Genomic DNA, 26956 nt, shown 5'->3' on the forward strand with positions numbered 1-26956 from the left:
CAGAGCATCTCCAAAATGGACGGTCTTGTGGAGTGTTCCCGGGATGCAGTAGTTAGTACGTACCAAAAGTGGTCCAAGGAAGGACCTGCCAGGAATAGTTTGAGGAACATGACAAAGAGTACAAGGTGATGACTTGGCCTCCAAATTCCCTAGATGTTAATCCAACCGAGCATCTGTGGGATGTGCTGGAAAAACAAGTCCAAACCATGGAGGCCACACCTCACAACTTACAGGACTTAAAGGGAACATCTTGGTGCCAAATACCACAGGACATCTTCAGAGGTCTTGTGGAGTCCATGCCTCAACAGGTCAGGACCTACACAATATTAGGCATGTGGTTTTAATGTTATGGCTAAAGATATGTCCTTTCTTACCTTTCCTCCTGTTTTAAGTTATGCCAAGATGAATGGTGTGAGATAACCAACTTTGAAAATAAAGTAACGCAAATGTTGTTGTTTTTTAATAGTTGGTCATTTTTCACCCTCATCTTAGCATACCTCGAAACCGGAGGAAATGTAAGGAAAGACATATCAGTATATCATATGTTTGTACATAGGGAGGTTTAGAGTTGGGTGATGGTATTTTCGGTCACATCCCTATCGGTCTAGAGTGGTTTAGAGGTTCATGCTTGATGTCTCTGGTCAAATAGGGTCGTAAAGGGGTTAATGGTAATATCGGTGGGTCTCTTAAGTGGTTATAGGTTAATACTTAATATCCCTGGAGGTCGTGGATGGATTAGAGGTTAATACCTTATGTTCCTTGTGCTTTAGGATGCTGAAGGGGCTAATGGGATTATCTAAAGTGATTTAGGGCAGTATATTTTATTATAGTTAGTCTAAATCGGTCCAAAGTTCTATCATAATAAATGTATTAATATATCTTTACAGGGGTCAGGGCTCCAAATTCCCGTCAAATAGCCATAGTTAAATGATAAAATGTTGTCTGCCTTCAGCCACCACTAGGTGGGGCTCACTGCATACAGATTTATACAGCACTTATTAGACATATAAATCTGTATGCAAGTCTAACTAATTTAACTCTGTGGTTGCTTCTCCTGAGTGCTGCCGGTAGAAATGTTTCAAGTGTAGAACTCCTTAATACACAGGAAAAAGTATTCCAGACTTTGACAAACTGAACCCTAAGGGTATGTTCACACAGGGCGGATATGCTGTGTAAAAGCACACAGCGTAACCACCCTGGACCCCACAGGGAATTTCGGCCTGAAAAAACGCACAAAATTGTGCTGTAGTTTTTTGACCGAAATGTCCGCTGCGGAAAATAACAGGTAAAATAAAAAAAAGCTTATACTTACCCGTAGCTATGGCGACGAGTCCCCCTGATGTCCTGTAGCCCGCCTCCTGGTTTACCGTTTCATCTCATGTGACCGCTGCAACCTGTGATTGGCTGCAGCGCTCGCATGGGATAAAAAGTCATACCTGAACGTCGGGCTGGACGGAGAAGCAGAGAGATCTGGGTAAGAATGAGATTTTCTTTTTCCTAGTTGTGATCTTTGTGGCAGAATCTCAGCCTTTCCACCCCAAATACTTGCAACATCTGCTATTTTGTTGCGGGTTATACCTCCCTATTGAATTCAATTGGGAAAACCGGCAACAGAAAACCAGCCATTCCGCAACATAACTTGACATCCTATGGATTAAAAAATGCACTGCAGGTGAATTTATAAACTTCTTTGGCATTTTTTTCTACGCAGCGTGTGGATGAGATTTATTCAAATCTTATCCACTCTGCTGCTACTGTATTATGCTGCAGATTTTCTGCAATGAAATCCGTTGCGGAAAATCCACAGTGTTTACGCTACTTGTGACCCGGTCTAATAGTCAAAAGAATAAACAGAAGTTTACAAATGGATTAACCCTTTATAGAGCTAAAGAATCATAGGGTAAACAAAGTCACAAAGCAATCTCTTACCTTTCCCAGGTCTGTGCTTTGGGGAACTTGGGGCAAATGCAGAGGAGGGAACACACTCATTTGAGAGAACGATGTCATCCAGAGCTATATCTGATCTTTGATCTCTGCCAACTTTCCCTTCAAACGTGATGTAGAAATCATCTCCCAGATCGTGAAGTGGTAGCTCTTTTCTCTGCCAAAAGTTCCCCTGATCTCCAGTGAAGTTTAAAAGAAGATTATCACGCCCGCTCATTGTTATCTGATATATGGTCAGTGATCCGATGCCCTCACCATACATGTGAAAGTAAAAGATGATCTGTGGGAGAGAAAACAACCACATGGTGCAGAAAAAACTAGTTATTATTTATAACCAATATATTGCTTACTAAAGGAATTGTGAAGTGTTACGTAAATGGAGATTATATTTAATCTTTATATTAGTGGACTACCTTCTATGGAGGCAAAGCACGCCACTGCTATGAGGTGGGAGACTGACCCAGAATGAACTGCTTTCCTGCTTGCTGTGACATTGTCATAGAATCTTTGTGCAGCAGCCACTAGAGGGAGCTCATTGTATACAGATTTATACAGCCCCAATACGGTTAGCTCCCCCTAATGGTGGCAGAATGTAGCCATAATTATAGAATTTATTAAGTTGGAAGAACAGAGCTCCTTTATACAGAATGTTATATCAAAATAGAATTGTGGACATAGAATTATAGTACATCAGGGGAACTCTTCGTGGGGCCCATCCTGAGTTTTGCTATGGTGCCCTATGATTTCTGTTTCTCTGCTTAATATAATGAAACATTGTGCAACTTTCTCATATACATTGCATTTCAGTTCCTGGCCATTTTCAAGATCTCTCCTTGAGGTCAGTGAATAGACATAGGAGACATTGTTTATACTGATAACTACAATGTGTCATTGGGTATTAGCCTTGAGCCCAGGACAAGGGGGAGATCTTTTTGCTGCTGCTATGTTTAGCTCACAGAGGATTGCCTTGACAGACACACTATAACAAAACAAGTTATGAAAAATCTGCTGTTCCGTCAGGGGACCCGCCCCATCCTACTTATCTCCGCCTCCTTTCTAGCCACTTTTAGAAAGTGTTGAAAGAAGTAAAAGGTTGCGAATTTTAGCGCAACTATGGCTTGCGCCAAAGTTTGCAACTTTATGACGCCAAAAAATTGGCATAAAACTTTTAATATATTCCCTAAATTATCTGAAAATTCTGAGTTACTTAAAGGGGTTGTCCAGTTTAGAAAACACGTTATCATATAGCCTATTAGAGAATTAGAAGCTAATAGAAAGGGAAAGGGGTGTGCTTAGGAACCTCACCTCTTGACCAAGGCGGAGAGTGTTTAAAAAGAGCCTCTCTAGCTCCAGAGGACGTGTCCTGTCCTGTAATACACCGATAACCTATTGATTTGAATGGGCACTGTGTAATGCTTAATTTTACCTGTGGTGGTGCTGCAGGCAAATTGAACACTTACTGCCCGATTACAGCTGATTGCTGGGGATACCAACATGGCGAAATTATGTAATAAGCTTATTGTCAGGGGACCCTTCTTACTAAAAGGGATTGTCCAAAGCGGAGAACCCCTTTAACTCAGTATTCTGGCGTCGGGTTCAGAATTGTTAACTGTTTATCTTCAAATTCTTACTTAACTTATCTGAGAATTGTTATTGTATTATTTTTCCGTTCAGTGATGTCTGCAAGATATAACTTTTTTTAATACACATGCATTGTTTTATTAACTCCACATGTGCGTTACTTGTATTGTACATAAATCAGCAGAACTGCAAGAGGACACAATTTTCTATATGATATTTTAATTTTGCTTCGGTTCAAAAGTTCATCATGATCTCTCAGGAGTTAAACATACCGTGCAGTTTCTACTCCATTTGCTTATTGTTGGTCCAGAAAGCTTAGCTCCTTGGCCAGGTAAATGTGGAAATGATCCTTCTATGAAAATATACCACCCAGATGGGTTCTGCAAGGTGTGATCTGTTACTGGACCGGTGCCAACAGTTGGGGTGCTCCCAGCTCGCATGCTCCAGTCAAAATTATCAGTATAACTCTGCTTCCAATCACAAAGATCAAATTCAAAATTACAGCGTCCAAGATAGGAGCCTAGAGAGTATATACAAGTACATCAGTGTTATTCGCCAGCAGAAACACCTACAATGCATTATATTTACAGTACATTTCATTCAGCGGAATATCTGAGATGGAAAGAAAGCCAGAGTTTCCGTTGTAGTTACAGATAGCAGCATAGGTGAAGAATACATTAAAATATAAACCGGGCTGTGAGTGAATTCTATAAATGATTATGCATTCTGGACAATATATTATAACATACGGTATATGCTTTCAGCCTCATGCACACGCCTGTATTATGTATCTATGTGGTACAGATCTGTAATACGGCGCCTATAAAATGCTACAGGCTCATAATGTAACTCCACATGCCTACAATTTTACATATAGGCAAACAGTTTTCTTACAGATTCCATGAAAATATGTATAGAAAATTATGGCATATTTAATCATATGCAATATCACTGAGGTTATGTTCCCTAGCACACAAAGACACCATATAAAGGTACATGGAGTGCTTATGGCTCTGCAATATGGACCTGTAGGGACTCTACGTGCCATTATACAGGGAGTGGGAATACAGCATTGCTGTGTGTAAAAGCCAGATAAAGATGGCAATAGAGGGCTATAATCGCATCTGAGCTAAGAATTTCGTTTTTCTGTTCCGTCATAGGAGCAAAAAAATGGAATTCAATGCTGTGATGAACCCGTCACATAACGGAAAACAGCACCACTTTGACTTGAATAGGTTCCGGCATTTTGCTGCACTTTTTTTCCCATCATATTTGACGGAATCTGCAAAAAAAATAAAATTGTGCAACTTGACTCCAGTCACTTTATATAAAGAACAGGACACATAGAGATATGAAAAAAGTATTGGCTCCCTTTCAGCTGTCCCTTACAATTTCATATTTTCCCAAAAATGTTTTTTATGTCTATACAAAATGTAATATTAGAGACAGAGAAGTAGAGTAAACACATAACACGATATCTGAATTGTTACTGCTTTTGTATACAGCAAAGCCTCGTGTTGGCACAGAGACTAGAGTTTTGGATAAATTATTAAGTGCAGCTCTTCAAGATATACTTGTTACTTTCTTGTATTACTGCTTTATTCATGAACCACTGCCTATTGTATCCAACTAGATGGCAGCTTACAAAATTCAAAATGAGCACCCACTAATGGCAAGGCTTTCACGTTGAATGGCAGACATAGGACCAGTGATTAAGCTATAGCAGCTACAAGGTGGGTGTGGGTGTCACTATCTACATAGGGGTGGTGTGCCACCATCTACAGGGGTGTGGTATGGCTATCTACATGGGGCTATGTGGCACTATCTACAGGGGGCTGTGTGGCACTATCTACAGGGGTGTGGTATGAAAGTATCGACTGGGCTCTGGTGTGGCACTATCTACAGGGGGCTATGTGGCACTATCTACAGGGACGGGTTGTGGCACTATCTATGAAGGGACTGTGTGTGGCACTATCTACAGGGGGCTGTGTGGCACTAGCTACTAGAGTATGGTGTGTCCCTGTCAACAGGGGCGTGGTGTGGCACTATCTACAGGGGATTGTGTAGGGCACTATCTACATGCGGCGGTGTGTAGTACTATTTACATGGTGCTATGTGTGGCACTAGCTACAGAAGTATGGTGTGGCACTATCTACAGGGGTGTGGTGTGGCACTATCTACAGGGGACTGTGTGTGGCCCTATCTACAGGTGACTGTGTGTGGCACTAGCTACAGGGGACTGTGTGTGGCCCTATCTACAGGTGACTGTGTGTGGCACTAGCTACAGGGGACTGTGTGTGGCACTAGCTACAGGGGACTGCGTGCGGCACTACCTACATGGGGCTGTGAAATCATAATCATCAATTATAAGCTGTATGAGGAGAGCCTCTAACTCTGCTCTCTTGGCCAATGCAATATCCCATGTCAAATTACCGGCACTCGCTATTACAGCTTGGAAAAATTTAATTTTACCGGTCTCCCAGTGTAACTAATGGCCTGGTGGCAACCCTAGATTTCTGCTTATACTCAGCATTAACAGGAAGACATGTAAAAAAAAAAAAATATGCACTTGTTGATCAACTCCGTTTCGTATGTCATAGAATGGAGTCCACTACAAGTACTTTATCAGCGGCTCCCACTCTGGTGGACCCGGGCCATCCATGTATTACATGGATGTAATATTAATCTCCTTTGCAGCAGCCGCTGTAGGGCAAATGTATGACTGCAACTTCAGAAGCCGGATCCACGGCGATCAGCTCATTAAGGGTCGGCTTTATTTCAAAAAGAGGTTGTCATGATCAGAAAACCCTTTGCATTTACTGAACATGTTCTTGTTTTGATCCATGTTTTTTTTTTTTTTTTGCCAATTATTTGTATATATGACAGTAAAATACACTTTTCTGCCAAATGTATCCAAAAAAAAAAAAAAAAAAGCCTCAAACTCTGCATACATGAATGTACCCTATAAATTCTAGGGTTCATTTAGAACTAGCCGAAACTTGTGTACAACCGTATGGTGCCCGTGTATGGGAACATATTATAGAGATATTCGTAATGCCTCATTCAATAAAGCATAGCAGGTGTTCTTTCTTCTATCAGATGCTTTATGAATCAGACATAAAAATATTGGAAGCATATGGGGGTATAGCAAGGTCCCATAGACTTCTTTTTTTCGAGGCCATATTATGGCATCATACAGCCGTACCACGGTCGTGCACTTACTTTGGAAATGTGTTGCAGTTTTATTTCAGTTCTGCTGCAGTAACCTAGTTAAACACTTCAGTTAATAAAGTTTCACATATTCATAGAACAACTGCAGGGAATCACACAATATATTGTTTGTGCTGAAATTCAATCTGTTCTCGTGTATTTTATTGTAATATATCATCAATAAATCTAATCCTGTACTGTACAATATGGTCTCAAACTCAAACTGCTCTGCAACGTTATTTTACTATATTATATAAAATCCATAAAATATGATAATAAACAAAGTCTTATTTCTTCACTAGAGGGACATAACCTGACTGCAGGGAAAATGAAGATATTTCTGTACGGTCTTGTATGATTATTTGTATGGGCCCCAAGGAAATTTTGGGTTAAGTCACTGTAACTTAGATAGAGCTATCGTGAGGGGGACATCTGTTTGGATATGTAAACTATAGCATCTTGCGTACTAAATAAATATACTGTATAAATACTCATAGAGTCTAAATATAGAGTGGTGTGCCTCCATATGGTACCTCTGTACGGCACTGTATAATAGAGGTATTGTCTACGAGAAGCAATGTTGTGATGGATCACGGCAAAATGTTTTTCTGTCTAGTTCCGGATGAATCTGAAGAAAAGTATATGACTATGAAATCAGAGGTATAGAGAGATACAATATGGGCCCATAGACTACTGTGGCTGCCATATTAAGACTTGTACAGGGCCATAATTGGGCCTGTTGTAGGAAATGCCAAACTGGGCAACAGCCAAAGGCCCATTTTTCCTTTGGGGCTTCCAAGGATAGGAACCCCAGGAGAAAACTAAGACCACCCAGTATTGTTCAGTGATATTATTGCTGGTATTATTTGGGAACTGAATTGTAGTATTAGGTTAGAACTATTATTTGGATACTGCAAATTATCTGGGGACTATATGGTGATATTATTTAGGCTGTGTGTGGCAGTAATATATTGGCATTAAATGGACAAATTACAAGAAAAAAAATTCTAAAAATTCTGTAAGTCTGGACCTGGCCGTAATATACCTGTGCACCTGAGGCCTGACCCAGGAAAAGGTCTACAATAAAATATGTCCAAAAGTAATATAAAAAAATCTAAACATTTCTGTCATTAGGTTGTACAATTTTCAGAGTCACTTACTACATAAAAAATAGTCCTCATCAGAGTTGTCTGAACAGTCATTGACAAAGTCACACATGTTATTTTTGGGAATGCAGTACTTATTGGTACACATGAACTCCTCTGATGTGCACTGCTTTTCATTCACCAGCACTGGGGAACAGTCTTCAAACGAAATATCATCCACACTCACATCTCCTACGTAACTGACACCACGTTTAGCACGAAGGACAATCTACAAAATAGGAATTACTGTTAGTTGGATATTGGAGGATGAAAGATAAAAACACAATGCAGTGGTTGGCCACTTTGAACAGTCCCTTTTTGTTAGTAGGGTCTCCTAATGATATGTTGATCACAGGATGTCTTGCTTCTGGCACCATCAGCTTTTAGTGGTAATCTGTGAGGAATCCAGCAGCAAGTGTTCCATTTTTCTGCAGCGCTACCAGAGGATAAATAAAGCATTGCACAGTACACATTGAATTCAATAGACTGCTAGTGTAATGCTTGGATAAGCTGGGTCCTCTAGAGTGGCCCCTTTATTCTAGTAATCGTTGGGGATCCCAGCGGTTAGACCTCCACCGATCAGCAAGTGATGGCATATCCTAGCTATATGCCATCACTTGTTTCGGTGAAAAGACCCTTTAAGTCGAGTCTTTCCGTGTAGCCCAGGTTATCTTGGGATAATGATGGCTACATATGGCTGTTTATACTTATCTAAGTAATTTCCTCTCTCCAGGGTATAGTATTTTGCTAGTTGAGGTTTTATCTTTACATTTTCCGTTATTCTTTTTAATACACTCAAAGTCGTCTAACTATTCTATATCGAGCCAATAACAAAATGTCACGCTAAAAATATCTGCTCCAGTAACAGATTGCTTCATTACCTAGGCAAGTGGCATTCTCCTATTTAACATTTGATAGACTATCTTCCACAATCTACTGTAAGCTAAACATGATATCCAAACGGAAATACATATCAGTTTAATTATTTGGCTAGGAGACACAATGTTGAACATATGGTAAGTCCAATTAATTACCTTGCCGCTGACATTGTTTATGGTTCTATATTTCAGCTTCACTTCAGTAAATTAGACATTGTGTTAAACTCCGTGGGGAATATGATGAGGGTAACAGAATGGGAAATGTATTATTAAACTCCTATTGCAATTATTGTTTCCAGGCTATTTTGTTTCTCAGCATTTTTGCACCAAAACCCATCAAAAGGATCACAAGCAATTTCCAAAATTATATGTAGATGTGATGAGACCATTAAAGAGCTCCTGTTATGAGACATATATACAAGATGCCCATGAGGAGTTAAACTAGTGAGTGTTTCAAGCTCCCAATGTCGAGCTCACTATAAGACAAGGGCAGACTCCATCTTGATCTACTGACTGTCCCTTGTGAGGTGTGGGGAAATCATTTAAAGGGGTTGTCTAGTTTAGAGTACCTATTGTCATACACCCTATTAGGGAATTCTGAGTTAATACAGGGGGGGGGGTTCTCTGTTCAGGATCCTCATCTCTACGTAAAGAGCGGAGAGTGACTAAAAAGAGCATTCCTCCTTATGGAGGACCTGTCCTGTGCTGCATTACACAGACTACCCATTGATTTGAATATGCACTGTGTAATACTTCATTTCCCCTGTGGTGGCGCTGCTGGGAAACTGAACACTTACTGCCAGACTACAACTGATCGCTAGGGATCGCAGCAGCAGGAAGCTTTGTGATCAGCTTTTTGTCGAGGGACCCTTCTTACAATTAGGGATTGTCCAAAGATGATAACCTCTTTATTGTTAGATGATCTGCTCAGGTGAGCATGTTAAAAGCAGTTCTAATATGTTTCAGGCAGGGAAGAAGGGTGGTACTGTATGTGGGCTCACTCAGCTGCCATACCCTTAGGTATTGCCCCATTGCCTGTACCCCATTGCCAGCATTGACAGAAATTAAAGGAGTTCTACAGGAGTTCTAAAGGAGTTTGCAATGTTGTTGTTTTTTTAAACTGAAGAAAATAGAAAGCAAACTATTCTAATATATAACTACCATTCAAATTCTTCCTCTCATATGATATGACAAAACTGCCGCAACATTTTGCCAATAGTGGTAAAACCTGACATGACTCTCCGATGGCTCCTGTAGGACAAAATGTCAGTGTGGCCTAGCCACAAGATCTGACCTAAGAATACTGATGGCAGGGAACAGATGAAGGATTTGGACATTAAGTATATTAGGTCACGTTCACATGGCAGATTTTCAAATTTGCGTATTCCGCGCCGAATTAAGCGTGAAAACCCTTAGAAAAAGTGTCCTATTGATTTTAATGGGGAATCACATAGGGAGAAATTCTCTGTGCAGATACATGTCACTTCTTGACGTGGTTTAAACTCAGGTCTATTCCACTTGATTGGCGGTCTAATGACAACCACTTATCGAACAGGATAGGTCATCAATATTTTAGTCCTAGAAAACCTTCTTAAATGATACAACAAAAATACAAACCTGAAAGTTAGACAATGTTCCCAAGTAAACCTCTGCTCTCCTCCACCTAGCTCCTTGTTTTCCACTTTGAAACCAAACTTCATATGTCACAAAGACAAGTTTAATAAGCACCTGTGATTCAACAGAAACAAGTATCTTTAGTCTATTTAAAAAAAAATAAAAAATAAAATAAAAATAAAAAAAAAAAATATATATATATATATATATATATATATATATATATATATGTATAACCACTTAGTCTGCACGCTATCTCCACCCAATATACAAAATGTACTTGCTACACTATTTTACAAGTGGAGCAATTTTACATTTTTATCAGGCATTGATGAGATACAAACATTTTACACTGAAGTGCAAAAAATGTTAATGATGACCACTCACTATTTTTATAAAAAATTTGTTAAAAAGTTGTCACATATCAAACTCTGTTACTATCACTGTCAAATAGTCATCTAAATAAAAAAATTTAAAAAAAAGCATTTTGCTTCTGCCTTTTTAGTTTTTTGGTGACCTGTGGGATTATATTTTTTGCATTATTGAACACATTTTATATTTTTGGATTCTTAGAAAGTACTGTTTCTCTTTGTGGAAATTCAGCTGGTAGGGAGTCTTTATGGCAATGCCCTAAAGACTGCCGACCAGCTCACCTTCGTAAGGAGAATCGGTGCCTTCCAAGAGTCATCTTAAAGAGAACCTTTCACCTCCCATACATGTGCAGCTGAGTGCAGCATGTAATGGGCCGGGCTGCACAAACCCTGGGGCACTTTACATTTTTTTTTCTACCTCCCTCCGTTATTTAGATATCGGTGCCGTTATATTTGGCGCCCGATATTTAAATAACCCCCTGAACAGTCAACAGGGCGTGTACTGGCAAGGATGCGTGTTACTATGGCTGTGACACTGTCCAATCAGATATGGACAGTGCCACAGCATGAGAGAGTGTGCTATTGCAGTCTCTTCATTCGAACAGGCAAGGGGGGCGTGTCAGTGCTACGGACAGAGCTGCGGAGAGGAGAGCTCTCATCTCCAGCTCTTGTGATCAGTCTTGTACTTTGTCTAACGAACTGGCAAGGGGGCGTGTCACTGTCCGTAGCACTGACACGCCCCCTTGCCTGTTCGGATGAAGAGACTGCAATCGCAAACTCTCTCATGCTGTGACACTGTCCATATCTGATTGGACAGTGTCACAGCCATAGTAACATGCCCCCTTGCCAGTACACGCCCCGTTGACTGTTCAGGGGGTTATTTAAATATCGGGCGCCAAATATAACGGCACCGATATTTAAAAAAACGATGGGAGGTAGAATTTTTTTTAAAAGTGCCCCAGGGTTTGTGCAGCCCTGCCCCTTACATGCTGCACTCAGCTGCACATGTATGGGGAGGTGAAAGGTTCTCTTTAAGGCAGGGGTCTCAAACTTGGCCTGGTAAGAGGGCCACATATAGAAAAAGTGTGACGTTGATGGGCTGCATTATTTTCAAATTTAATAAAAAATTATGAATTAATTAGTTTTTTGAACTACAATAACAATACTACATTACTATAACAATACTGCTAGTTAAAACATAATGGAAATTTGCAAGTTTTCTCCACGTGCTTATTTTAACAATCTAGTTTTCCAGTTTAAGTGTCGCTAAATGCAGTCCAGCGGCTCAGTTGGCAGCGTTTGGCAGACACATGAATGTCAAGATTGGGCAGCCCCTTTTTAGATATTGCCACAGAGCCCTCTGTAGATAATGCCACACACCCACCCATAGATACTGCCACCATGCCCTCTGTAGATAATGTCACACACACCCCTTGTAGATAACTCAATTGGGGCTCCCTCTAGGAGTGGAATCCCAGCCAGAGCGTCCATAGACAGTGACGTCTGGGGATCCCACTGGAGCGGAATGGGATGTCAGGGGCAACCCCACAGCCGGTGTCCCAGAGCACTAGTATAGGCTCTGCTCTGGAACTCTGGGGAAGCCACTGACATCGCTGTCCATATATGGACAGTGATGTCAGGGGCTTGCCCAGAGCTGGAGTCCCGGAGCAAAGCCGCTTCTAGAACTCTGCCTCTTCCAGCTCTGCTCCTGAAATAACTGTCCATATATGGACGGAGATGTCAGCGGCAACCCCAGAACTGATGTCTCGGGCAGAGTGCTAGTAGCGCTCTTCCTGGGACTCCAGCTCAGCTCCTGACATCACTGTTTAAATATGGACAGTGATGTCATGGCAACCCCAGAGCAGGAGTCCCAGGCAGAGCGCTACTAGCGCTCTGCCTGGGACTCCAGCTCTTCTCCTGACATCACTGTCCATATATGCACAGTGATGTCAGGGGCAACCGCGGAGGTGGAGTCCTGGGCTCTGCTCTGGGACTCCGGCTCTGAAGAAGCCCCTGCCATCACTTTCCATGTATGGACAGTGATGTCAGATGCTTCCCCAGAGTCACGGAGCACAGCCTGTACGAGCAGCTGTGTGTGAAAATGACAGCCTCAGGGGCTGCATGCGTGTTTGAGACCACTGTCTTAAGGCATCTTACACAGCCAACCAGAACACTTCTCTGTACTGATGAGGAGAAACAACTCTGACACAGTGTTGTCTGCAGATGGGTGTCTCAGTTTCGGCTGATAAACCAACTCATGTTTCCAGGCTCTATAAAGTATTACTGTAGCATCCATGGCCGCGGACGGCCGTTCCTACTCACCCCTTGGCCGCCGCAGCCATGGATCTGTGAGTGCTGGCCAGCATCTCCTTCCTAGGAGATGCCAGCACTCACTTCCGCTCTGCTCGACACTGTCCCATAGGGTGCGCGCGCACGCTCGTGCCCGGCCCGGCGTGCAAATGAATTATATTATAATTAGCTCCAATCACTCTGTACTATTTATGGGGCCCTGCCCCTTCACTTTCTGCCTGAGCGTTGTTAGTAATTCCCATGTTAGTCTTTGCAAATGATCTCTCAGTGTTATCCTGTTCCCAGTGTTCCCGTGCCATGCTACCTGTATCCTGTATCCCATGCTGTGCCTTGTTCCTGAGCTTGTATAGTGTTGGAGTCGTGTCCTGCTGCACCTACTGCTGTCCGCCACGTCTGGCGCAACCTGCCGCACCTAATGTCGTCCGCCACATCTGGCACAACCTGCTGCACGTGCTGTCATCCGTCACGTCAGGCGCAACCTGACACCTCCATCCCCATCCATGCTAGAGCCTCTATCACTGTCTGGACTATTCAGGTATCCTTGTGCTGGACTTTGTTTTGATTGGGTGCTCTGTTGGCGGTGCGGCCTAGTGGGTCCACATACCCACAGACCGTGACAATTACGTTACAAGGTAGTCACCTACAGGTGGCACTACAAAGATAGGTTTATCCCTTCTGGACGACATATATTTTTGGAGATAATTCACTGTCTTTATTTTTTACTGGTTTCTATAATCCATGTTAAAGAGCATTTCAATGAAAAAAAAAAAAAAAGAATTGCACAAACTATTGAAGTATCCTCTTCTTTCAAGTTGTTAAAAATTCTATTCAACCATATGTTACTTACATCTGTGAAGTGTTACATCACTGAAGCGGCTGACTCAGTAGCTCCTAAAGGAATTATCATCCAGCATTTTCAGATCCCTAAATGGTAAATCTGCCAAGTTAGGCTAGGGCTTCATAGCAACATAATATCGTCTGCAAACCACAGTAAAGTCGCAGCATTACTGTGACTTGCACTGCAATATGCGAGAAAAAGCTGTAAGTGACCATACAACAATCACACCAAATTACAGTAATACCATAATTTTACTGCAATTCACAGGCTTTGCAATATTTCTGTGGCACTTAACTACCAGCTCCATACGATATGATGCCCCGTAACTATTACTGGGGTATTCTCATCCAATAAAGGGATGGCATATTGCTAGGATATGCCATTCCTTTCTGATCATTTGGGGTTTGACTGCTAACAGCCTTGCCGATCCTGAGATTGAAGGAACTGCAGCGCTGTTTAGCACTCCGTACCCTTCAAAGTTTTCATGGCACAGTGGCGCACTCTGCCACCGGTTGTGCAGGGAACAGCAGCATAGTCCCATTGACTTGAATACAGTGACCAAATAACAGCACCAGCACCATAATGCATAAATAAATGCCGTCATACAGTGCTATATATTGCCCAAATAGTGCTATACATTGTCTAAATAATACTGCCACACAGTTAATATGAAAATATCTTCTGTTCTGAAGTTAACTACAGTACCCCTAGTATACTATGTCCGACTGATCGATCTAGGATAAAAGTAGGGGGTTAATATCTACCTACTAGATCAATATACTAGGGGAGGCAGCAGTCTTTCCATGGTTTCAGACGCCAAACCTTGGACAATGCTGGCGCCCCTATCTGTAGGGACAGGTGATGCACCCTGTATGGTCACATATATTATTAGGCTAGTCCTTTAGAGGTGGGATCTTCACCTATAAGATATTTTTCCCACGGATGCACCATAAATGTCTATCATCTAACTACTCCTTTAAGCAAAAGTAGCAAATCTTTAATAAAAAAAATATTTTGATTCTAGTTATAAGCTGTTTGGTGATATCAGGAACATTCAGGAAAAGCTATAATAGATATCTTTGGGGCCTGCCCAAGTAATTTAGTCTTAAGAACACTAGATCAATCACAGTGCATTGTATTACTTTACTGTGACTTTACCTGATAAAACTAACAAAATAATACGAGTAAACAAAAACCTCCTGCGATCTAAGACCAATTATTATATTCCATAAACGGCTTATTGAGTATTAGGATATTTGACAAACACATAGCTTCTAGACAAATCGTATTTTCTAACCCATTGCCATTACTCTTCTTTTCAGTACACAGATAAAAAATATATATTTTGTGAAATATTAAAATAACTCGGAGCCTTTCCTAAACTGCAGCAGGCCGAGTGTAATCATTCATGTTAATACTGTGAGATTAGCCTCTTTCGAGGAGATATTTTAGTATCTCTTTCAAACAAAGAATAATCTTACAATGATTTTTTTTTATCTTAATTAAAATGAAATTCTGAAAGATTTTTTAGTGGCATTTTGTAATGAAATTTTCTAGCGATATATCTGCCTAGAAAACAATTGCGCTGTGTGACTTTGAAGATATATGGGTGGAATATATCTTGTGAATACCGCTTAATAGCACAGGACAATCAGAAAAAAAAGGAATACTATAGCTGCCTTTATGGGAGCATTGTTATGGGCCAACTTTGGCAATCCTGAGGCCAGATCATAGGTAGGGCAAATGGGGCAATTGCCCTGGAGTCTTCACCACTTGGGGGGGGGGGGGGTCTAACTTTGTCAATCATGACAGTTTATTAATTTACAATATAATGCTGCTAAAATATTCTGCATTCATTTTTCTCAGATTACTATCCACGACCCATATACTTGGCCACTTTCTGTCTCTGTTGGAGAAAGGGTGCCACCCACACCAGCACCACCTTGGCCTATATTAATATTTTTCTGACATAGTAATATATACCCCTGTATATGGTAGGAGAAATAAGATGTAAAAGTACATGATGCCCTCCAATATTTACCCAGAGGCCCCCAACAACGTTGATCTTGTCCTACTGAAGCGGTCTTCATGGGAGCACTGTTATGGGGCACATGGCTATCTTTATAAGGGTATGTGCACACGGTGAGAGGCTTTTACGGCTGAAATGACAGACTGTTTTCAGGAGAAAACAGCTGCCTCGTTTCAGCCGTAATTCCTCCTCCTCGCATTTTGCGAGGCTTCTCTGACAGCCGTAAATTTTGAGCTGTGCTTCATTGAGTTCAATGAAGAACGGCTCAAATTACGTCTGAAAGAAGTGCCCTGCATATAATGTATATAAGTGTCCTGCATATAATGTATATAAGTGTCCTGCATATAATGTATATAAGTGTCCCGCATATAATGTACCGTATATATCGGCGTACAAGACGACTTTCTACACCCTTAAAAAAATGTCAAAAGTGTGGGGTCGTCTTATATGCCGGATATTGTCGGATATTAGGGATGCACGTTGCAGCCGCACAGCTCAGTATAGTACACATGACTATGAGAGCTGGGCTGCGGCTGTGTAATTCAGCCACAGCCCCGCTCCTGAGTCCTGACATATGCGCGCGGGGTCAGCATCATGTGATGCGGCCGGCGCTGCACTAATGATCTGCGGCATTGAAGACAGAACATGGCGGGCGCGCTACAAAACACCCCCATGTTCTGTCTTCAGTGCCTGAACTGCCGCTCATTAGTGCAGCGCCGGCCGCATCTCCTCATGCTGACCGCGCGCGCACTTCCTGTCAGGAGCGGGGCAATGGCTGTATTACACAGCCGCAGCCCCGCTCTATAACGCCGGAGATCAGAGAACCTCTCATCTCCGCCGTTATTCCCGTGAATGCTGCGATCACAGCTGACTGCAGCATTCAGGGGAAAGTGAGAAGGGGGGATGCCCCTGGATCGCGTCACAGGGAATTCCTGTGACGCGATCGAGGGCCATACCATATATGGGCAGACAGCCCAGGGTCTATTGACGGACCCCAGGGCTGTCTGACCATATCTCTTGTTGTTAGGATATACCCAAGTATGTCCTAACAACAGCCTGTTTGCTATCCGTCCACAGGCTAATGTACTGGCACATATCTGATATATGTCAGTACATTAAAGTTTAAAAATAAAGTAAAAACAAAGTATGGTTACATTTTAAAAAAAATACACATTCACCTTTTTTACAATAAACATTAAAATAAGTCTCAATACATAAAATACACACATTCAGTAATGGCGCGCACAACAATGTTTTTGCATCATTTATGATGTGTACGCTGTAAAAAAATGAAATAAACACGGCTTTCATTCACTTATTAATGTGAGGCGCGAGGTGCGATGAATTTACCCTCCATGTTCCTCACATTAATAGTAATTAACCCCATCATGTACCTCGCCTATCTGCGAATGCGCGAGTTCAAAGAGACAGAGTCCTGGGTCCTGCCGCCGATGGCCATAGTGAAGCGCTCCTGCACGAAATGGTGAGTATATCTTAAATTCTATATTTTAAGGGTAAAAGTTGGGGGTCGTCTTATACGCCCAGTCGTCTTATACGCCGACATATACGGTATATGTGTCCCGCATATAATGTATATAAGTGTCCTGCATATAATGTATATAAGTGTCCTGCATATAATGTATATAAGTGCCCTGCATATAATGTATATAAGTGTCCTGCATATAATGTATATAAGTGTCCCGCATATAATGTATAGAAGTGTCCCGCATATAATGTATAGAAGTGTCCTGCATATAATGTATATAAGTGTCCCGCATATAATGTATATAAGTGTCCCGCATATAATGTATAGAAGTGTCCCGCATATAATGTATATAAGTGTCCTGCATATAATGTATATAAGTGTCCCGCATATAATGTATATAAGTGTCCCGCATATAATGTATATAAGTGTCCCGCATATAATGTATATAAGTGTCCCGCATGTAATGTATATAAGTGTCCCGCATATAATGTATATAAGTGTCCCGCATATAATGTATATAAGTGTCCTGCATATAATGTATATAAGTGTCCCGCATATAATGTATATAAGTGTCCCGCATATAATGTATATAAGTGTCCCGCATATAATGTATATAAGTGTCCCGCATGTAATGTATATAAGTGTCCCGCATATAATGTATATAAGTGTCCTGCATATAATGTATAGAAGTGCCCTGCATATAATGTATATAAGTGTCCTGCATATAATGTATATAAGTGTCCCGCATATAATGTATATAAGTGTCCTGCATATAATGTATATATGTGTCCTGCATATAATGTATATAAGTGTCCCGCATATAATGTATATAAGTGTCCCGCATATAATGTATATAAGTGTCCCGCATATAATGTATATAAGTGTCCCGCATATAATGTATATAAGTGTCCCGCATATAATGTATATAAGTGTCCCGCATATAATGTATATAAGTGTCCCGCATATAATGTATATAAGTGTCCCGCATATAATGTATATAAGTGTCCCGCATATAATGTATATAAGTGTCCCGCATATAATGTATATAAGTGTCCCGCATATAATGTATATAAGTGTCCCGCATATAATGTATATAAGTGTCCTGCATATAATGTATATAAGTGTCCCGCATATAATGTATAGAAGTGTCCCGCATATAATGTATATAAGTGTCCCGCATATAATGTATATAAGTGTCCCGCATATAATGTATATAAGTGTCCCGCATATAATGTATAGAAGTGTCCCGCATATAATGTATATAAGTGTCCTGCATATAATGTATATAAGTGTCCCGCATATAATGTATATAAGTGTCCCGCATATAATGTATAGAAGTGTCCCGCATATAATGTATATAAGTGTCCTGCATATAATGTATATAAGTGTCCCGCATATAATGTATATAAGTGTCCCGCATATAATGTATATAAGTGTCCCGCATATAATGTATATAAGTGTCCCGCATGTAATGTATATAAGTGTCCCGCATATAATGTATATAAGTGTCCCGCATATAATGTATATAAGTGTCCTGCATATAATGTATATAAGTGTCCCGCATATAATGTATATAAGTGTCCCGCATATAATGTATATAAGTGTCCCGCATATAATGTATATAAGTGTCCCGCATGTAATGTATATAAGTGTCCCGCATATAATGTATATAAGTGTCCTGCATATAATGTATAGAAGTGCCCTGCATATAATGTATATAAGTGTCCTGCATATAATGTATATAAGTGTCCCGCATATAATGTATATAAGTGTCCCGCATATAATGTATATAAGTGTCCCGCATATAATGTATAGAAGTGTCCCGCATATAATGTATATAAGTGTCCGGCATATAATGTATATAAGTGCCCTGCATATAATGTATATAAGTGTCCTGCATATAATGTATATAAGTGTCCTGCATATAATGTATATAAGTGTCCCGCATATAATGTATATAAGTGTCCCGCATATAATGTATATAAGTGTCCTGCATATAATGTATATAAGTGTCCTGCATATAATGTATATAAGTGCCCTGCATATAATGTATATAAGTGTCCCGCATATAATGTATATAAGTGTCCCGCATATAATGTATATAAGTGTCCCGCATGTAATGTATATAAGTGCCCCGCATATAATGTATATAAGTGTCCCGCATATAATGTATATAAGTGTCCTGCATATAATGTATATAAGTGTCCTGCATATAATGTATAGAAGTGCCCTGCATATAATGTATATAAGTGTCCTGCATATAATGTATATAAGTGTCCTGCATATAATGTATATAAGTGTCCTGCATATAATGTATATAAGTGTCCTGCATATAATGTATATAAGTGTCCTGCATATAATGTATATAAGTGTCCTGCATATAATGTATATAAGTGTCCCGCATATAATGTATAGAAGTGTCCCGCATATAATGTATATAAGTGTCCTGCATATAATGTATATAAGTGTCCCGCATATAATGTATATAAGTGTCCTGCATATAATGTATATAAGTGTCCCGCATACAATGTATATAAGTGTCCCGCATATAATGTATATAAGTGTCCCGCATATAATGTATAGAAGTGTCCCGCATATAATGTATAGAAGTGTCCCGCATATAATGTATATAAGTGTCCTGCATATAATGTATATAAGTGTCCCGCATATAATGTATATAAGTGTCCCGCATATAATGTATATAAGTGTCCCGCATATAATGTATATAAGTGTCCTGCATATAATGTATAGAAGTGCCCTGCATATAATGTATATAAGTGTCCTGCATATAATGTATATAAGTGTCCTGCATATAATGTATATAAGTGTCCCGCATATAATGTATATAAGTGTCCCGCATGTAATGTATATAAGTGTCCCGCATATAATGTATATAAGTGTCCCGCATATAATGTATATAAGTGTCCCGCATATAATGTATATAAGTGTCCTGCATATAATGTATATAAGTGTCCCGCATATAATGTATATAAGTGTCCTGCATATAATGTATATAAGTGTCCCGCATATAATGTATATAAGTGTCCTGCATATAATGTATATAAGTGTCCTGCATATAATGTATATAAGTGTCCTGCATATAATGTATATAAGTGTCCTGCATATAATGTATATAAGTGTCCTGCATATAATGTATATAAGTGTCCCGCATATAATGTATATAAGTGTCCCGCATATAATGTATATAAGTGTCCCGCATATAATGTATATAAGTGTCCTGCATATAATGTATAGAAGTGCCCTGCATATAATGTATATAAGTGTCCTGCACTTCTTTTGACGAGGCTGTATTTTTACGCGTCGTCGTTTGACAGCTGTCAAACGTAAATGACAGGTCGTCTGCACAGTACGTCGGCAAACCCATTCAAATGAATGGGCAGATGTTTGCCGACGTATTGTAGCCTTATTTTCAGACGTAAAACGAGGCATAATACGCCTCGTTTACGTCTGAAAATAGGTCGTGTGAACCCAGCCTGAAAGTTCTGTGGCTATGGCCCATGGCTGGCACTGCTATGAATTGTTATGGATGCCAAAATAATGGCGGCACTGTAGCTAACACTGTTATGAAGTCACTTTTATGGGCTGCCACTGTGGGAGGCCTCGCCTCCTAGCACAATGCCTTTATAAGTATTTTCTGTCACTATTAATATTAATAATCTTTATTTATATAGCGCCAATATATTCTGCAACGTTTTACAATGAGGGAAATAGCCAAGAAGTAAAACGACAAGTAACCAAATAAATATGTGGACGATACTAACGACAAGAGGTCCCTGCCCATAAAAGCTTAAAGAAGGTCTATAGGAGGCTCTGGGGAAGTATTCTTATGTAAGTCATGTGTATTTCTATAATAATTAGACATAGTGCTGTGGGCGTGAGAGGAGGACACCCAGGGAGCGACCAGGGGAAGGCTGCAGGGCGTCCTAGATATTGTGAGAAGTGCACTGCAATGTTCCGCTTGATTTTGAAAGACATCCGTGACTGGAGGTGTGGCCTACTTAATGGGCGGAGTCGATGGCGGAAGATGTTCTGTGCCTACATGCTTCTGTTATGTAAACTCTGTACTGTCTATACCCATAAGAATCTGGTATAGAGGAAACAAAGAGCTAACGGATGCTATAAAAAGTCATAACGGTGGTCGTCTGGGGGTTAACACTGTTATTTCCAAAACTTAGAATGACCATTTATAGCATTGAACATGAAAATTCACTTTTTTCTTAGTTTCTAGGTTCCCTATTGTGGCTTTATTATAATACATGCTTCTTTATATAACATCCCAGCAGGGAGAACAGCTGTTGCTCGGCTGCTACCATACAAGTGTACAAAGCGGATAGGACGTTGAATAAGTGTTGTAGGTCAATTTGTGTAAAATGAAGATAAAACAATGGACATGAATAGGATGTGCGACATCAATCATTGCCTAATAATGTTTACAGTGAACCTCTCTAAACCTCGTTCTCCGGTTTTAATTGACACCACCTTGCTTTAATGTAACATATGTGCGCCGGCATTTGCTGCATAATTACAATTTTTTTCCTTTTTCTCATTAGGATTGTACAATCCTTGTTATGTATGGATTGCTTTCCAGTTTTCTACATTTCTAAATGATACCTGGCAAAATTTGGGAAATTCAATATTACACTTGTCTTTCCATCAAAAGGCAGCTGCCGCAGCATTGTGGGGACCTGGCCTTTTATTAAATGTTCACCTACTGCTAGCTGCCAAATGGGCTCGCTACAAAAACTCTGCGGGGAATGTAACACGCAGCGTTTTTATCTGACACAATATTCATTTTAGACTAAAAGCTATAGCTAATACGTGCACATTCTCATGTTAACAGCTTAATACACTGAGCCAATGTGTTAGACAAGAACTATACGATAAATCCAGACACGTGGCATGTAAATCAGCCATTCCCTTCAACGCCCTATGCCCGTAGCTGCCGGGCCCAGATATAGACATCAGAATAGTATATGGCTCAGTGGTTAGCAATGTTATATTGCAGCATCATGATATAGTTTATGTTCTTCATGTGTATGTGTATTGGTATCCCTCCATACTCCAAATACATACTGATTAACCTATAGGCAAAGTACACGTGTGTCTACAGGCAGCCATGGGAATTGGGCACCTGCTGATCAAAAACTGACATATAAAAACACTGAACAGTGAGTATACAAATGTAAATTTTGTACATCTATATGGTAAATAGGCATTCACAGAGCTGTGCGAATGGTCACACAGGGTGCCTATGCCCCCCCCCCCCCTGCTGTAGGGGGCGCTACAGATGATCTATCACCTGAGACTTTTGACCACCACAATTCTTAATTTTAATTGTATAGCAGTATTATTTAGTCATTGTATACCACTGTTATTAGATTATTTTGTGCGGAGCTATTATTTGGGCACTGTATGGGGGTGTATACTTAGGCATTGTGTGGCACTGCTACTTAGGCACTCTAGAGTGTAATTTTTTTGCAGTGGATGATGATGAGGACACTGTATAGTATTCTTATTTGGGTAAATTAGTGACATTCGTTGGCGATATAATACTTACCAAGTAAGTGTTAAATGTCCAATGCATGGCGCTATTATTTAGGCACTATACTGCATGGTGCTTATATCTAGGCACTGTATGATATGGTGATTTGTGCACTGTATGACAGTACGCCATATGGCAGTAAGGGCGTGATAGGAGATCCATTCAACATAAGGCCAGTCATGTGTGAGAGTGAGAGGGGGACAGCTGAGGAACCATAAGGGGAAGGCAGCAAAGGGTGTCAAAAGTGCATCCCAATGTTTATTTTGTAAGAACAGACAAATATTGCAAAGCCAAACATGACTTAAAGGGGTTGTCCGCGATAAAATGACTATGTATTAATGCTTGTAATTTATTAAAGTAAATACATTTGTAATATACTTACATTTTCCAAAGTGGCCCCGTTTCCAGATCCTGCCGTGGGGAACTTGACGGGTGACGTCACTCTCTGGCCGCTGTGTTGATCTTCAATTCTTTTCCGCGTATACGACACGTCACTTGTGACGTGCCGTGTATGGTCTGTTCTGCTGTACAGCCCCTAAAGCGAATGCGTGGTCCCTGCTGTTCTCGCTGTCCCGGCTGTTCTCGAGATAACAGCAGGGACCGCGCATGCACGTTACAACAGAACAGCCCATACACGGCACGTCACAAGTGACGTGTCATATAAAGGGAAAAGAATTGAAGATCAACACAGCGGCCAGAGAGTGATGTCACCCGTCAAGTACCCCATGGCAGGATCTGGAAACGGGGCCACTTTGGAAAATGTAAGTATATTACAAATTTATTTACTTTTATAAATTACAAGCATTAACACATAGTCATTTTATCTCGGACAACCCCTTTAAGGCACGGTCTACTTAAAGGACGGTGGTTAAGGGGCCAGATAATCTGTGCCTATAAACCACTAAGATGTACTATTGAATTTGCTACCCCTTAAATGTACACTAAGTTTTTAAACAACTTATGTTAATCTAATATACCTGATATAGATCAACTTGTAATTTACTTAAAATTTGTTGTTTTATCCATGCAAATTCTGTGTGAAGTTATTGCCACTAGGTGTCTCCCCTCCTGTAATCCGCTGTCCATCCCCTGTTGTCAAGCACAATACATCCCTAGTTACAGAGCGAAATTGACAGACTACAGAAGGTGGGGGCGTGTCACTTCATTGCCTGTTTATATAAGACTATGGAGAGGGAAGGGGGAGCAAGAGCAAAGTGAGAAAGAAACACACATACGTGCTGCAGCTTTCTGGTAAGGCTTTATTCACACGTCGGGGTGTCAAATTGGCCATGAAAAAAATTCAGTTTTTCACTGCTGATTTGCCCGTGTTCGGCACCCGTTTTCTCGGATCCCTCATAGACTTGAGTCTATTGAGGTATCCGGGAAAACAGGCAAAAATAGGAGATGTCCGTTAAGAAAAATGGCTGTGTGAATAGCACAATAGACGTACATTGATTTTAATGAAGCCAATTTAATGAGGCCGATTATCCCTGTCGTCTGAATAGGGCCTTAGGGCTCATGCACACGAGCATGAGTCTCATTCGTGTGCTGTGCGTGAAAATCAAGGCATGTCCTATATTGGTGCATTTTCACGCACTGAAGTAAATAGATGCGTGAAAACCACGGACAGCACACGGACGCACATCCGTGTGCTGTCCGTGTTTTATGCATCAATTACATTGAAGAAAAACAGGAAGTGTTTGCGAGTGTGTGAAACAGTGGCGTAACTACCGCTGTAGAAACCGTAGAAGCTGCTATGGAGCCCGCAGCATGAGGGGGCCCATGCCGCCCGCCAACACGCCCGCTGATACGCCACCCCCTCCATATGCCCAGTGGCGCCCCTAGCAGCTGTTATGGCTGCTAAAACGGTAGTGACGCTACTACCAGTCTCCAACATTTATGGGTCGGACGGCACGAGCCCTCTCATGCACAGGGGTGTCACTAGCACGGAGAGGTCCCTGGTGCTAGCGACAGCCAACCCCTCTTGCAGTAATTGCACCTACGTCTATAGCACGCAGGTACAAATACATGCATTAGCACTGAATGGCCGGGCACGTTCCGTGCCTGACCATTCAGCGCCTTACAATGATAGCCTGATTAGCTGATTGCAAAATGTCTTGCCCCGCCAATCAGCGTCTTTCAACTACGCTAGCGGCGCGATGACGTCATGTCATTCTGAGCTGCCAATCAGTGTCTTTCAACGATGCGCCACTTGCGTCGTTCAGCTCCGGCAGACCTGCTCAGAAGAGAGCAGATCTGCATTGCAACCGGACGGCGCGGGAATGGGATCAGGGTGAGTATGTAATTTTTTTTTCTACTAAAACTGTGAGTGGCATTATCTATAGTGGGGGCTCTATCTACATCGGGGGTCTATATGTGGGCATCTGGAGAACTGTCTACAGGGGGGCTATATGTAGGGCACTATCTACAGGGGTAGGCTATATGTGAGGCACTATCTACCGAGGTGGGCTATACATGGAGCATTATCTATAGGGGAGCCTATATGTAGGGCAACATGGTGGCTTAGTGGTTAGCACTATTGATTTACAGCTCTGGAGTCCATATGTGGGCACTATCTACAGAGGGCTGTGTGTGGGGCATTATCTACAGGGGCTTCTATGTAGGGCACTATCTACAGAGGCTCTATGGAGGTCACTAAAGGGGAGCTATGGGGGCACTATCTACAGGGGGCACAGTGTGTGTGGGGCACAGTGTGTGTGGGACACAGTGTATGGTACTATTATAATCAGGGACACAGTGTATGGCGCTATTATAGTTAGAGGTGCAGTGTATGGCGCTATTACATTTAGAGGTGTTGAGAATTTTATCTTTGTTTATACGTGCAGAAATGTTTTAAAAGTGAGAATCTGAAGACATCTGAGAGAAAAACTGCAGAAATGGGTCGTGGCCGGGAGAAATCTAGAAAGAAAAGAGAAAAAGAACTGAAATCTGAGATGTCACCAGTGAGTAAAATTAATGTAAATGTTTATTATGCCTCTAATCAGTACTGTACTCACTGTATGATCTGCAGCAAGATGATGGGTGGTATGATTTTTTTTTGGGTGAAACAGCAACACCCAGCATATCCTTACCATTGTTCGGGCCATACTGGGAGTTGTAGTTTTACACCTATACGGCTGGGGTTGCACTAAATTTAGCTGTATTTGTTCTGGTGTTGTATATATGTACTGAGCTTGGGTCTGGGGATGTATACATGTACTGAGCTTGGTTCTGGGGCTGTATTTATGTACTGATCTTGGTTCTGGTATTGTATATATGTACTGTCCTTGGTTCTGTTATTGTATATATGTACTGAGCTTGCTTCTAATGCTGTATTCATGTACTGAGTTTGGTTCTGGTGCTGTATTTATGTACTGAGCTTTGTTCTGGTGCTCAATATATATGTATTGAGCTTGGCTCTCGTGCCGTATATATGTATGAGCTTGGTTCTAGTGCTGTATTTATGTACTGAGCTTGGTTATGGTACTGTATGTATGTACCGAGCTTGGTTGTGGTACTGTATATATGTCAGCGCTTGGTTCTAGTGCTGTATATATGTTTGAGCTTGGTCCTGGAGCTGTAATTATATAGGATATATTTATAATAACAAAATTGCAGGGCAGATGGAATTGTTTTCAATTCATTGTATATTTAATGGGAACCTGTCTTGTAGTATTAACCCCTTGATCCTCCACCATGCGGTAATACATGACCTGACAATATTTTCCAACATTCCCCTGTATGTTTTTTTTAGATGCAGCAAAATCTATAAAATCAACTTTTAAAAAGGTGCACACTATATGCTAATTACTCATTACTAATTAAAGGGTCATGTGTTGGTACCGCTATCCTTTAGAGTCACATAGTCCTGACTCCAAACCCACCATTCCATGTTTGATTGACATCCCCCTGGCTGATACAACTTTCTCGGATGCACCATTGCCTTGTACTACTTGGGGGGCTGTGTGGCCCTATACACAAGGGGGA

General features: G+C 41.0%; 1 protein-coding gene across 1 annotated transcript in view; it reads right to left on the bottom strand.

Moving 5' to 3' along the window:
- Positions 1-26956, bottom strand: part of MALRD1 (MAM and LDL receptor class A domain containing 1) — a 274434-nt gene that overhangs the window by 125022 nt on the left and 122456 nt on the right. The window contains exons 23-26 of the mRNA XM_075828272.1: positions 10376-10486; positions 7896-8109; positions 3798-4045; positions 1930-2224 (exon numbers count right to left, since the gene is read on the bottom strand). Of these exons, the coding sequence (XP_075684387.1) occupies positions 1930-2224; positions 3798-4045; positions 7896-8109; positions 10376-10486 (868 nt within the window). The remainder of the gene's footprint in view (positions 1-1929; positions 2225-3797; positions 4046-7895; positions 8110-10375; positions 10487-26956) is intronic.

This window comes from Rhinoderma darwinii, chromosome 5 (assembly GCF_050947455.1).
Source record: "Rhinoderma darwinii isolate aRhiDar2 chromosome 5, aRhiDar2.hap1, whole genome shotgun sequence".
Lineage (NCBI taxonomy): Eukaryota > Metazoa > Chordata > Amphibia > Anura > Rhinodermatidae > Rhinoderma > Rhinoderma darwinii.